Here is a 15,048-nt window from a genome sequence, read left to right on the forward strand (position 1 = left end):
TTCATTTAAACTACAATACAAAACAGTATTTCCTGCTCACCCTCAGAAGCAGTGAGAAAACTAAAGGAGGAAGAAAAAGAGTAAGTAAATCTAACTAGTAAACAATTACTCTAACTATTCTACCCAGTAAATAAAAACATCAGCTACCGCACTGCTGGGAGCTATGTTGAGAAGGAACTGAGAGGGGTCAGGTCACATGCGCTAGATAGGCGCCATTAACGGCGCGAGAGGGGGACAGCACATATGAGACCTGGATGGACACTGCTGCTGAAATTATCTGATCACGGACACAGAAACACACCAACACCTGAAGTGGAGCATGCACTGGGACACTCCTCAAAGAAGAAAGTGTACTTATCCTCAACTGTAATACCAGAATTTGACATTACTGCAGTCAGCCATTTTTTGTGTCCAGCCACTGCTAGCTGAATCCCAAATACTACATAGCAATGAATAATCTTAGTACTTTGAGAGGCAAGGCCAAACAGCTGCATGAGTGCAGTTTTGCTAATCAGAATGGGAGGTGGGACAGAGAGTTAATGTACCATGAGAAAGGAAGGAATGTTTGGACAGCTGATCTTGGTTTTAAGTGCTCCTGACATATAAGTTTTATTGTTGTTATGACTAGAAATACTAGAAATGCTTTGATAAGAGATAATGAGTAGTTTGCTGAAATTAGGGGAATTGGTGACCCACTAGAGGGTTACTATGGTGGCCTACTAGTAGTCACTATGAATTATGTGCTTTGTTAAAATTAGCTATAAAAGATTAAGCAAAAGAATAGATTTTGGAGCAGTCAGAGGAAGCTTTTCTTTGGGCAAGGAGCGAACACCTAAATTTACCAGCAGCCGAGGGAAGGAGGGTCCCTGGAAGCCTGGTTGCTGATTTCTCGAAAACATCTCAGACTTTGGGCAACTATAAATGTTTGGAATGCTCTGAACCTACTACTACAATGTGTGTGTGGGCATGTGTGTGCGTGCGCGCTTGAGACCTTTGGGCAAAAGCACAGTTGTTTGTACCAATCATTTATCAGACGGAGGAGCTGTGTCCCCATTGGTTTATTCCTGACACTGCTTGGAGAAAAAAAGTTAAGTTACCACTGCTTTGGTTCTGAAAACCCTGGGTAACACAACCACCTTGACAACAGACACGGTGGAAAAGCAACAATACTATACCTCCTTCGCCAATCCATTCAGACTAAGAGTATGGCTACCCTATTCATAGGGGAAAACGTATCAAAAGACCAGTCAATCTCAGTCATTAGGTCAGTGGTTCTCAATCTATTTACCATGGTGGGCCACATCCAATACTACCTTTATGGCTCTGAGGATGTCACATGGGCCACAGCTCTGAGCTGATTGGGCTTCAAGCGACTGGCAGGCCGCAGGTTGAGAACCATTGCATTAGGTTCTCCTGAACAGGCACCAAATTAAAGATGGAAGCTTAATCATCCATTCTGATATCTGAGTAAAAAGTTAAAATCTCAAAAGCAGAGTCTCTTTCCCCTATAGATACACAGAACAAAATCTGTACAATAGACCACCCTTATTAGAGTACTATTTGTAACAAGTTAGAATGTTTATGCTTATGTACTCTTAAGAGTTCATCTCAAAGAATCCCCAGACATTATGTACCAGTACAATTCTTCTTCACCTGCACTAGATGACTACTTCTCTTAAGCAGCACTTTGAGTGGTCACTTAAAGATTTCACTGTGTTTCAGCTGTGAGAAGTTGCCAGTCTCAAATTACCTCATACTTTATAAACTTGTTATAAATTGTTCCAAGATGTAACTTGCCACAGATTTAAGGCTACAGGGGTGGCAGAGAATAGAAACTATTAAAAGTATAAACAGCAAATAGAAACAGTAAATACTAAATACATCTTTATTTACCATTTGAGTAACCACTCTATAGTGTGCATTTTCTTAAAATGGAAATTTAGTAATTTTTAATGGTTACTACTTTTTTCCGGTGACATCCACTAAAGAAATTAAGAGTCCAGTTAAGTGTAGGCACATATAATAAAATGTTATTTTCTGGCTAGATTGTCACCTATCCTTTGTGCCCACCCAGGGCGCTCCTTTTCCCTCTTGCACTGGCTACGTGCACCATAGGTAGCAGCTTGGGGAAAGAAGCCTCTGCAGAGCCATTACTCTCCCTTTTCTACAGGTATGTGGGAAGCAGGCTGTGCCTTAATCCAGCCTGCACCCCCAACCCCACCAATGTACCAGCAGATGTTCACAGCACCAGCTATTGGGCTAGCACAAGATATATCTGTTTCCTGGTCTGCTCCTGGGGCAGGGCAGCTATACATTGCCACATACACAGAGCTTGTAGCAAAGGTACAATTTACCCCCCAGCAGTGCCTAGGAATGTGCAATAGTTAATCAGCTGCTGGTTGTTAATGATGGATATCAAATGGAGATGCCATGTATATCATACACTTTTTTCTTTTTTGTTCATTTGTTTTTTAAATATACCTGCCCCGTAACTTACCATGAGTTTAAAAAAAAAAAAAAATCTTACTTTTCAAGTAAAAAGGCCTGACATATTACATGCCTTCTAGATGATATGAAGTTAGAAGTAAACATGCAACCAGTACCTTTTTCAAATCCCACATGGACACAGGGCTTTACTGACTGCTCTGCCTCCGCCTCCCATAGAACAGTTTTAGAAGAAGGAGGGTCTTTCCCAGGTCTATCCAGTAATCCAAGGACATGAAGACCAATAGTTTCTTCTACAGCTACAGTTGTCTTCACAACCTCTAACAGAATCTTCAGGAGTCTGTTGTTAGCCTTCTGTAGAGTATGCCTGTACATAGAGATGAAATAGAAACTAATCAAAACATTTTTTCCCCTCACATTCTATTTTGTGGGGCCAAATCCAGGTCCCACTGAAGACTATGAAAGTTTTGCTATTGATTCAGTGATACTAGGATTTTGGTTTAAGATAGGAAAGTACATAAGTCACATAAATGCTACATCAGCACATCTATATTAGTCCATAGTCAATCAATTAAAAATATATTACATACTGTTATATTAAATAACTACAGAAAGCTACAATTATGAGGAAAAACTTCCTAGTAATTCTTTTTTTAAATACAGATAGCAGTGCCATGTTTGTAGGCATTTACATTATAAGCCCTTCCTCCTTATCAGGTTTCATATGTATTGGCCAGTGATGCACTATTGCTCTGTAAAACACAAGTAAAGACTACATGGATAGTCTGCCTAGTGAAAACAATGCAGAATTCTCCAACTTGAATATTTGTGTCTAGGTACATGGACCCTTTAGGATGCTTCTAGTGTCTGAAACTACTGCTTCTCACTAGCCTACACATCACATTGGCTCAACAATGATGTGAGATTGGTACTTCAGACAAAGTACTTTTGGCTAATATTACCAAAAAAGATAAACCATAACTTTTGTCCTTTGCAAAGCAGAGTAATATTAAAGTAGAATTTGTATTAGTTCTGTGCAAAGTTATTGACAACGTCCATAAGACAGAGTAAAATGTAACCTCACACCAGTTCTGTAAAAATCACAAAACTTCAGTCTCTTCACAAAAAAATATTTGTTATCATTTAATAAAAGTGAAGTTTGTCTTCTCCTCAACTGTCTTTCTTCCCCACTGAAATACACCTTGATGGGCCAAACGCAAACAATTAAAAAAAAAAAATCCTATTCCATGTGGAGTTGTACACCAGAAGGCTGATATACCACAGCCACAAATGGTTCGTTGACAACGAAGTAAGGATTAACGGAAGCTACTTTGCATATCCACTACCCACTCTGACACAGGCAGATTACAGTTCTTTTGGATGAACAGTATGGGACCCAACAGCAACATTCTAAGCACTGTGCAGTTCCATGAGCACAAGGTCAACCAGAAGGGAACTTCTTTAAAGTAAAGTAAAGTCCTGCTCTGAAAAATGACTGTTAAAAATGACATTTTGAGACATCACATGTGTCAAGAACCACAGGTTTCCTTAACACATTTCTTAATTTACAAGTAAAAATACATTTTTTTTCTACCATCCCTTCAAAACCAACCCTTCAAAAACCAGTGAAGTTGGGTCCTTTCCCTTCATATACATCCATGTCTGTGTTGGCTCAGCAGTGCTATTAGGAGTTAAAAACAGTCAACATTTATTTTTGACATTAAATTAAGCAACTATGACTCAGAATACACAGAAGGGGGTGAACGAAATCCTAACCGCACTGAAGTCAATGGGAGCTTTGCCATTGGCTTCATTGCGGCCAGTATTTTACCTCAGGAGTAGACTTGCAGAGTAAAGTAAGTAAAGTATTTTTATAATCACTTTAAAAAGCAGAACTATAAAAGTTATTAAAGGTCATGCTTATAGTTTGAGTCTCTTAGAGCAGTGGTTTTCAAACTGTTTTCATTTGTGGAACCACAACAATTTTTGAATGGAGGTGCAGACCCCTTTGGAAAACTTAGACTTAGTTTGCGGAGCCCCCAGAGGTCTGTGGGCCACAGATTGAAAGCCACTGCCTGAGATGTTCTTCACATGAGGAAAAAGAAATTTGCTAGTTGCACAACTTGGACAACATGAAAATAAATATTATTGTCCAGCTATGATAATATATGATGATAATAAAGCAGCACAAATTATTTTATTTTGCACTGGAAACATGTACTTTGAAAATATAGACCACATCAGTCTGTTCATTTATATACGATGGCTACATAATTATAAAATAAACATTAGTTTATTTACATCAGTACAGTATACTAACTATATTTCATACACTTCACTTTTTCAAAGAATGACTGTGCTTCATTATGATGGGGAGCCAACACCTTAGTGGCCACGATTACACATGCAGGCTGAGGAAGGAGATTGGGAGAATGTGGTAGGGTTGGAAGTCAGAAATTAGAGATAGGGAAAATGACATAACTCAAGATGAATTTATGTTTAAAATGCAGCCTTTGACTTTATAACAATAAATGTAATTTATGGAGGTTTTGTAAGAATATTATATTGGTAGCTTAATATAAAACGAACAGCAAAATTTGTGCACAAAAAATAGTTAAATTACACAGACGATATTTTTTGAAAATGTCTAAGTTATGCCATATAGTATAAGAATATTTAAAATTACATAATGACATTGAAAAATAGGCTATTGTGTTTCTGGTGAGCATCTTTGTATTTATTTATTGTAAAAGTTTACATAAAAAGTTCAAGATAAGGAATATTCAAAGATAACTGGGACACTGACAAAAATCAATGTAAAATATATATTGCCCTATATAGTATATGAAATGGATAGGAAAATGTGCAAACATCAAAAAATCCTTATTTGCCATTTATAGCTACACAGAAAAGGCTGAGTTTCAGGTAGAGTACACAATCCAAGCAGTATGTAAGGAATGTGTGGCATACGCCAAGAAATAGCCTTATAAATTCCAATGATTGGAATATGATTTAAATGCTTGATTCAACTACTTGGAATAAATAGCCTCAGAACATCATTTTCAAGACCATTTTTAAGAAATCCAATTTTATAATATAGCCATTCAAATAAACAGTACGAAAGTGACAAATTATTTAGCTTCACTCAAAAAGCATTGAGGTTTGGATTCTATATTGACTTATTATAAATTTTTATTGCACATGACTGATACATCAGATAATTATATGATTCACAAAGCTATAAATACAGAAACTTTGAATTAAAGAAAGTCTGGATTTAACAAGTACAAGCTCTGAATACCTTTCTTTTGAAAGAATATCCGAAGATATTTCTTCAGGCTTTCCTCCTCTGTCTTCACCCTCAAAGGTGTACTCTTTTGATTCAGTCTGGCTTTCATTTTCATTCTGAGTAAGTATTTGCAAAGGTAGAGAAGACAAAAAAGACAAAAATCCTGTCATGTTGGAATCAACATTGTATACTGATACATGGTTACATTACGAAATTAAAACATTTATGCAAAAATTACATATTGTTTGAAATAAAACTATCCCTTTCCATGAAATTGCTAGCATCCAGGAAAGATAATAAGTACAAAACACATTAATGTGTAGATGGAAAAAACATGACAGATCTAAGCCAGAGTCTGTTAAAATGAAGTTTGTTATGCTAAATAAACAGTTTCTGGGTTCTCTGTTGAATGTTGCTATAGCAACATTAAAATTTGAGTTTACCTAAAGTAAAAAGATAGGCAGCTAAACTCCACCTCCTCATTATTTAACCAACCCATAAGGCAGCAGACAAAAGAAATCCTACTGCATTTACATTCCATGGCTCCTAAGGTAGCCAAAGTCCATATTTACCTGTGTTTGCGTACTATTGTTGCACAGCTCATAAGGCAGCTTCTCTCTTCCGGGTACAGAATGTTGCTTTAACAATTCTAGTTCCTCTAAAAGCACTCTCTCTCTCTCTGTAACCAAGCTGTCATTCTCCACTGAGACACTCTAAAAATGAAATTTCATAAGGACATACTATGAATAATAGAAGGAAAGCATTAACATTAGGCAGGTTTTTAATCTTCTGGTATGAGTGATTCCTGGCACTTCCAATACTCAACATATTTTGCACCAGGAAAATACAGCTCCTTTTGTTAAGTGGTTAAAAGCAAATTTAAAGCTTTCTGAAACTGAGAGCTAATTGGCCGTTTTGGTAGCTTAAGTATATCTAAGATTTTCATATAAATCTGTAAGTACTTCTTTTAAAGCACTATATTTACACTGGAAGTTACAAGTTTAACTTCATAATATATATATATACTGTAGTATAATATTTAGGATGGAAGATAAGACTATCCAAATAATATGTCCTTTCTATAAAAGATCTTCATAAAGGTGAAAGAATATAGTATAACAAACTAATTACAGCTGAGGGTAAAAACAGGGAAGGAGATTTCTAATAATCAGGGGAGCAAGACTCTGCAGCAGCCTGCCAATAGGAGTAGGGGGCAAACAACCTAACTCAGCGTTTCTCAAAATGGGGCCTGCGGACCCCATTGATCAACTCCTCCCTCTCCCTCTCCCTCCCTGCACCTCCTGCACACTGGAGAACAGCTTGCAGGAGATACTGGGAGGGAGGGGGAGGAGCAGAGCCGGGATACACTTAGGGAAGGAGGCTTGATAAATTTATGAACTGGATTAAGTGACTGGGTTGCCTACTGGAGACTGGACTTTATGATCAGGGAGGTCCCTTCCAGTGCTATGGTCCAAATTTAGAGGAGCTAGAAGTATTCCTGATTTAATAATTATATATTAATTCTAACATAGATCTCATGGCAAAAACATCCTTTACATTAAAACAGAGGAGCTAACGACCTAAATTACACAAGTACTCTCTCCCCCCAGTGTTAGAAGTTTCAGCTCCCGCAATGTATAGATGTGAGTGTAAGGAGACAGAAGAGGCAGTGCAGAGGAGAGGAAGATATCGGTACCCCAGAGGAACAATTCCAGGACATGGATAGGAAGAGGTCCAGAAATAGGCTAAAGGATAAGCAGGCCTGCCAACCACACCCCTGAAGTTGCAGAAAGGAGAAGCAGCCACCTACAACCACAATGACTGGGAACAGCAGGTCACTATTACACTCCCCCCCAAAAGCAGACAGAAGGTAGATAGAGGAAAAACCTAGTATGGGAGGAGCATAAGGCATCAGGTGGAACCTTGTAAGCATAGTGGAACAGAACTTAAGAACTTTAGGGTTTTCCTGTCACTATTTTCTCGTATGTTTTTGTAATGTTACATTGTTCAGATGACGCATCAAATACATATGCATGCACTGTCAATGTACTATGTGAGTCTGTGAATGTACGGTTGGACAGATTGTTTTGAGTTTTGTCCTCTTAGTCTGGTAAGAGACAAAATCTAATTTCTGAGACCCCGATAATTAAGAGGAGTTCCTTTAACATACCTTTTTATGGAGATTGTATGGGTTGGGGACACTGGATTCTAGGGTGGCTATACTTTAGAAATGCAAAAAATATAGTAAACATACATCCTTGCCTCTCCCACTTAAATAATTTGTACTTTACAAAGCCAAGCTCCTTACAGTCCAATGGAATGAAGGAGGACATCTTTTGGCTGCTGGGAAGCAGAACAGAGAGAGTACACTCTTGCTCATAATGGTTTCTTTCTTCCCTAGGGAATATTAACCCTTCTCCCACCAGTGCATGGAAGCTCCTTGCAGCTTCCACAACACCAGATCCAATCAGGCAGATCACAGAGTCTCCTGTAATTGGTACTTTTCTCATTTTATCTGAGACCCAGGTGGAAGCAGCATACAATGCAGTGGAAGAGCAGTGTGAACTGGCTTTTTACACCACAAGACAGGGCATCTGGCTTGAGATAAAAGGGAGCATGAGGGAAGAAATATGGCATTAGAGGCAGTAACAGAGTTGGCTCAGTGCAGGCCACTCTTGGAATGTCCCACTCCATACATGATCCAAGTCTGGACTGTGAACAGTCATTCCTGGGAACACTGTGCCAATGATAGCAGTGAGGACAGGGCACTAAAAGAAGCAATGGATTACTACTCCACTGACAACAATCACTGGGTGGGTCAATTAATGATAACCCTCTGGGACCACACTTACACAGAGGGAAATTGGTTAATGGAAGCTGGCCCCAGAAACCTCATGCCCTTGACTTGGTAGGCTTCACTGTACAGACAGTGGCAGGAGATCAGGCTGCTAAATGTCTTCCCAGCAACAATAAGGTGGTTGAACTGCTTGAGGCTCCAACCAAGACTAGTCCATGACAGTTTAGTGCTGATTGTGGTGAGAACTTTTTTTTTTTTTTTTTTTAAAGGCAAGATCAGCTGTCAGTCCACTCTTCTGCCCTGCCATTGCCCCAGACCCTACATTACCTCAGCTAATTGAACTTTAAGTCTATCAAGCTCTGCTAGGAGTTGTTCTTGATTTTCTTTTTGCCATTCCATTTGCTGCATATGCCCCTGTCTCAATAGTTCTGTTGCCTGCTGATGTTCCTGATATTGTCGTACAAGTTCCTGCCGCATGTCTTCCAAACGCTCTTCATATAGCAACAGCTGACTTGAGGTTTCTGTACTGGATGTTGCCATCTCATGATAGGGCTGTAATATTTGAATTGTTATTAGCATTTTATATGCAGGTACATATATGAAATGGTTAAAAAAATTTTCAAAAAGATTTGCACAAATCAAAACATCTATCATCCAAGAAATCAACTTGTTGCCTGCTTCTTGGAAGGACAAAATCTAAAGAATCACATACTCCCCAACTAAGAGACAGTAAACAGATGTAATGATGTAATGTTCCAAAACAAAGAAAAATATTAAGCTCTGTTTAATATTTTGGGGTTGGTGAGAGACTGCAGGGACTTCATATACAAAGTTCTATCCAAGTAATATTAATATCCCTGCCCTTATCTCCAACCTTCCTCATTGCAACCTCCTGCACTCAGGCTTTGCACTTTTATCTTCCTCGTCTCAAATCTATCGAAAATGCGATCACTGAATCACATCTCATATACTCTTCTCTATTTCTCTGTACTTTTCTCTTCCCTTTTTCTTCTGAATAAAATTAATGTTTCTCTTCTTCAGTTTCAAAGCACTTCACAAGTCAACTCCTACCTATTACTCTCCTCTTCTCCTCTCTACTGCTTCTTTTGTTCTCCAAAAGCATCGCTCCTAGCTGTTCCCTTTTTGTGTGTGACTCAGTTCTGACTAACTGCTTTCTCATACACTTTTCCATACCTGGGATAGATCCCAATTCATATTTTCAAAAGCCTCTTCATATTCAACATTCAAAAATATCCATATGGCCTACTACTTGCATGAGGTACTCCAGTTACAGTTTTTGTTTATATCTGAAATGTGCCCATTGCAACTCCACATCCCTCTGTTTTTGTATTGTAGTTTTCTGTTTTGTCAAGCAACAAAACTGCCTGTGCTCTTATACCTTGAATAGAGATGGGTGAAATTTGTTCACTTTTCCAATTAAATTTTTTCCAATGAAAAATGCATTTTTGGTTCAACCAAAATATTTTGCAAATTCATGTCCATTTCAGTTAATTGCATGAGTGCAAAAAAAATTAGGAGGAGGTGCCCTCCCTCCTTATATCCAAGAGCCCCATGATTAGGGACTTGAACCCAGGCCTCACATATCCCAGGTGAGTGCCTTAACAACAATGGTATTGGGTATTCTGAGCTGGGTCTCTCTCAGTCTCTCCTGTTGAAGCTGTTCCACTTTGTATAAATAATTAATTTCACTGGAGCAAGGACTGGAACCCCACTCCCAGGTGAGTGCCCGAGCAACGAGGCTATAGAGTCATTATCACTCTCTGCTCCAATGAATGTTTAAGAATTGTACACAAAGTGCAACAACTTCAACAGAAGAGACTAAGAGAGACCCATTACAGAATAGCTAATAGCCTAGTGGTTAGGGCACTCACCAGGAATAAGAGAGACCTGGGTTTGAAGTCCCTGCTCAAAAGCAGTGATTTGAACTTGTGTCTCCTACATGAGTGCCCTTGCCTCCGGGTTATTGGGAGCCTCCTCCTCCATTTTCTGAGTGGTGCCTATGTCCCCTTGTAAATACAGCCCTTCATTTTCTTTGCTTTTATTAAAAAATACAGTCATAGATGCCAGATCTATTAAAACCAAATCCTTCATTTTGAACACATTTTATTTGACCCAAAACAATTTTTTTCCTCATTTTTCTATTCATTGAAAATTCTAATAAATTTAGGTTTTGGGTTGACCTGAAACAATATTTTTCCCAATTTTCTGGAACTGCCAGCAAACCGAAACATCAGTTATTCACACAGCTCTAACTTTTAAGTCTTCAGGACAGTGTATAAAGTATTTGTTTGGCTGAGTTCTCCTATTGTACACTGTTGTTTATAGTGATAAATTAGTATTTGAAAACGTACATTCTATGTTCAAGTGACAACAACAGACATTAGAATATAGATAATGCTTGCACCGTGCACTCATAACAAGAGTTGATCATGCACATTTCATGTTATTGAAAATTATATGGAAGAGTGAGCATTTTACAATTCCAACTTTATGCTCTTTAGGACACAATCTTTGTAAAAATATGAATTTCAGAAGCTCTTTTCTGCAAATACTTATCTTTACAAGTAGAATACATAACATAAATTTGTTTAGAACTTTCAGCATTGTATAGAAACTAAGATTTCAAATCTCAAAACACAGTTTCCGAAGAACAAATTCACTACTCTATAAAAAATTATTAAATCTCAATCCAGTTATGAATGAATATATGAGAATCCTACCACTCAAAATTTATATACAGTGCTATCAGATTTTAATGAAGACTAGGCTAGCTAAGTTTCACTGGTTCCTTTCTGAAGAGGGTAGGTGGAAGGGTTACTTATTTGAAATACAAAATTTAGATTAATTATAATTCTACCTATATAATGCTTTACAACTAGAGAATCGTTGTCAGACACATTTATTTTTTTCCTGTCTCTTATTCCCTGATATATAGTATTCAGAGGACTCACTATCTTGACATTGTAATCTCTGTTGTAAAAAAAGAGGTGGAAATAACTCCAGCCAATTCTTAATTATCAAGCTTTCTCACTAATCAGTGGTGCTGACCGTCCCCTAAAACTGAACCTAATGAGCTCCCAGCTGTACATATATCAATAGTTTCCACCCTAGGAAGAAGAACATACAATTTTGATTAAATCTAAACCCATGAAAATATTATAAAAAATTGGAAAAATGAAACTTTTAACACCAATTTCCATGTTTAGTTACTTAAAAGTGGATTGTGTACAGGGAGGCTGGCTGAGATTTCTGTTACAGACATAACTTAACCTTTTGCTATGAACATTTTCCAGGTATCAGTTTTTCCACATATTTATTTCAGTTTTCTCCAGGACATACACTGCCTCTGTCTCCATGATTCCAAAAAGAAGTACAACAGGATAATTTTGCTATTTAAGCTGTTGAAGGGACACAGTCTGAGGGGACTGTAAAAGATATGCACCCTCCTACACTGTGCGTAGCTCCACTCTGCAGACGATCCATATGTGGCAGCACACAATGAGTGAGCATAACATGGGGCAGAGGACCCTCAGCTTTGTGGATCTTACAATCTTATCTCTTTCAGAATGGAATGAGTTGAATAACCTATCTTTGTCATTGAGCTGCAGTAGCCCTGTAGACACAATAGGGTAAAAATTTCCCCATCTCACTTTGTAAATTGCCAAATGCCTGGCTATTAGGATTGAATGGCGGGCTCTGTACATACCTCTCCTCCCCCAGAGATTATTAAAAATAATATATTTTAGCTATCACTTTTATCCTTTCAGATGATGTCCCCTATACATCAAGAGGGACATGGGTGGGTTAAAATAATACATTTACACAATTTTATCCCCTTTATATAGGTTTCATGTGTCACTAGTAAGATGTATTTATTGATATTAAAATAATTTTTAAAAATCAAGCTTGTTTTTCACTGTTTATGCCATTCTTACTTTTTTGAATTTCACAAGCTTTGATCATGAAAATGGATTAGTCATTTTCAGTATATTCAGTTTTATTTTCCAGTTCTCATACATTAGTGAAATGCTACAATATTTAGGTTAAAACAGAGCACACAAGTTGCTAAATAAAATATGAATTTTCACAGAATTAAAATAAATCATAACATTTCTGTTAAAATTAACTCTTTTCCATTTACAATTTTTTAAAACCCCATCACTTTAGGCCTAAATTACCTACTAGTACTGGGGGGGAAAAGCAAAAGATTTTCTCAGGTGGATGTTTATATACTTACTGATATTTCCTTCACTACTTTTACTGGAAACCTCATTTCATTCTTGCTCAGTTCTAGTATGTAACCAGGCTTAACCCTTGATTCAAGTTGTTCTTCAAGAGAAGAAATCTCACTGGACTCTTCACTCAGCTCCTTGCTAAGTGGTTTAAATTCTTCTGCATGTTTAATGTCTGCTTTCTTCTCCTTAATAAGATGGTTGTCTAGCTCATCTTCAGTGCACTTCTTCCTACTTTCAAAACATTCTTCCTTTTTATGAACAATTTTTGTTTGTGCTACCAATAGTGCTGATTCTTCCTCTTGTCTAGACATTCTTGCCAGTTCAGTTTGTTGGGCAAATGCTACACTCATTGACACAATAACCTGAAAAAAATAAAAACAACCTTTAGAAGTTCATACATAGCAGCGTCTACAACTGTAGAAGAAAACTAGTTGCTACCCATCAATAATATGAATAAATAAATTTTACATGGAAATAAATACATTTAAAAGGTAAAAAAGCAACACAGTTAGCAAATAAAATTCATATTTTTAAATACGCTATTATAAAGTGAGATATATTATTGGAAATACAACTATCTATAGTATTTGAAGCTATAACCTCCCATTGCCTGAATTCCCCAGGATGACTACAAACCATATGAGAAGTTATTACTTTATTAGTTCTACATTTATCTCCTATTAATCTCACTGAGTGATTTCCCCCCCCTGTTTTTTTTTCTATTTCTGCTGTCTCATAATGAAAGGAGATGGATTATTTTTTCACTATAACCTTCATGTACTTATGGAGAGTACAAGATCAGAAAATAAATTCTGCAATGATGAGAGATATTTCTTTTCATCAGCAGTATGACAAAACTGACATAGTGGACATTGTATAAAGAACTTAAATGGGACATTTCACATTTTACAGAAAGCTACTTTACCTAGTTGATGTCTAAGAAAATATCTGCAACTATGACAACAGATTTTGAAGAAAGTGGCAAGACATTCAATCCCTCACCCTTCCCGATTTTCATAAATAATTTCTAATGGTGAGGATAAGATAGTTTGGCGGAATGAAGATCCAGACTCTTAAAGGATATGAGGATTGATAGATCAGACATACTATGTGTCTTGCTACTTTCTTCAAAACCTTTTGTTATAGTTGCAGATGTTTTCCTAGACATCAACTGGATAAAGTGGCTTTCTGTAAAATGTGAAATGTCTCATTTAAGTTCGTTATACAATCTCCACTAGAGTCCTCATCCTCTAAGGAAACCTGCACAACATTTTCAAAAGACAAGCCTGGGAGCTTACAGTCATAACTCATGGACTGAACACAGACACTGGATTTATGGCTTATTACAACAATCTGTAACCCACTAACACCCTCTTTTTGTCCTTAGACTGTTAACGGGCCACTGTACCTTGAATGGTCCCTTAGAATATGTGCTAACTACTTATGCTTAGAACCCTGCATGGATACAAAAATGTGGATCCGCATCCGATGTGCTTCCATGATAATTAACTTGTATGTGACCCGTGATCTGCACTCCACCTTTTATAAGCATCTGCATCCACACCAGCACCCGCACCCTATCTCACAGTTAGAGCCCTGCCCGCAGTGCTTAATTTTTAATGAAAGAGGTGCCGGGGCTCAGCCTTGGCAAGGCCTGGCACAAATTAAACACTGCAGCTGGAGCCACAGCCTCCCCATGCCAGGAAGTAACAGCTGGAGCTGCAGCCTCCTTGCATAAGGGAGCTGACAGACTCAAAGGAGTAAGTCGGTGCCAGGGCTATGACCTGCTATGCCGAGAGGTGCTGGGGCTCAGCCCTGGCAAGCCCCAGCACAAATTAAGCACTGCCTGTGCAGATTCAAAAATTTGGATCTGCATCCGATTCACAAAGATGGTAAATAATACAACATCATCCGTCTCCATCGATGTAGATATCCATGGATATAAGCGGATATACATGGATTTGCAGGGCTCTACTTATGCGAAACAATCTGCTCCCCTTTGCATTAAGCCATGATGCTCGGAGTATCTGTCCCAGAGCTAAAGAAGAGCTGTGTGTGGCTCAAAAGCTTGTCTCTCTTTTACCAACAGAAGTTGGTCCAATAAAAGATATTACCTCATCCACATTGTCTCTCTAATGAAAATACAGTCAGTTGGTGCACAAGGAGAAAATGTATTCACATTGTACAGATATACAGAAAAGTAAATCAGTTCTCTTCTCCTTTTATAAAAATAAAAATTAATAAAAATGGAACAAACCAGG

At 37.8% G+C, this 15,048-nt stretch overlaps 1 protein-coding gene across 6 annotated transcripts in view; it reads right to left on the reverse strand.

Moving 5' to 3' along the window:
- AKAP9 (A-kinase anchoring protein 9) overlaps positions 1-15,048 on the reverse strand; it is a 218,370-nt gene that overhangs the window by 90,992 nt on the left and 112,330 nt on the right. For all 6 annotated transcript variants that reach the window (XM_074945942.1, XM_074945947.1, XM_074945945.1 and 3 more), the window contains 5 exons: positions 12,790-13,149; positions 8,859-9,083; positions 6,307-6,447; positions 5,747-5,850; positions 2,604-2,812 (listed from right to left, as the gene is read on the reverse strand). In XM_074945942.1, the coding sequence (XP_074802043.1) occupies positions 2,604-2,812; positions 5,747-5,850; positions 6,307-6,447; positions 8,859-9,083; positions 12,790-13,149 (1,039 nt within the window). The remainder of the gene's footprint in view (positions 1-2,603; positions 2,813-5,746; positions 5,851-6,306; positions 6,448-8,858; positions 9,084-12,789; positions 13,150-15,048) is intronic.

This window comes from Natator depressus, chromosome 2 (genome assembly GCF_965152275.1).
Source record: "Natator depressus isolate rNatDep1 chromosome 2, rNatDep2.hap1, whole genome shotgun sequence".
Classification (NCBI taxonomy): Eukaryota; Metazoa; Chordata; order Testudines; family Cheloniidae; genus Natator; species Natator depressus.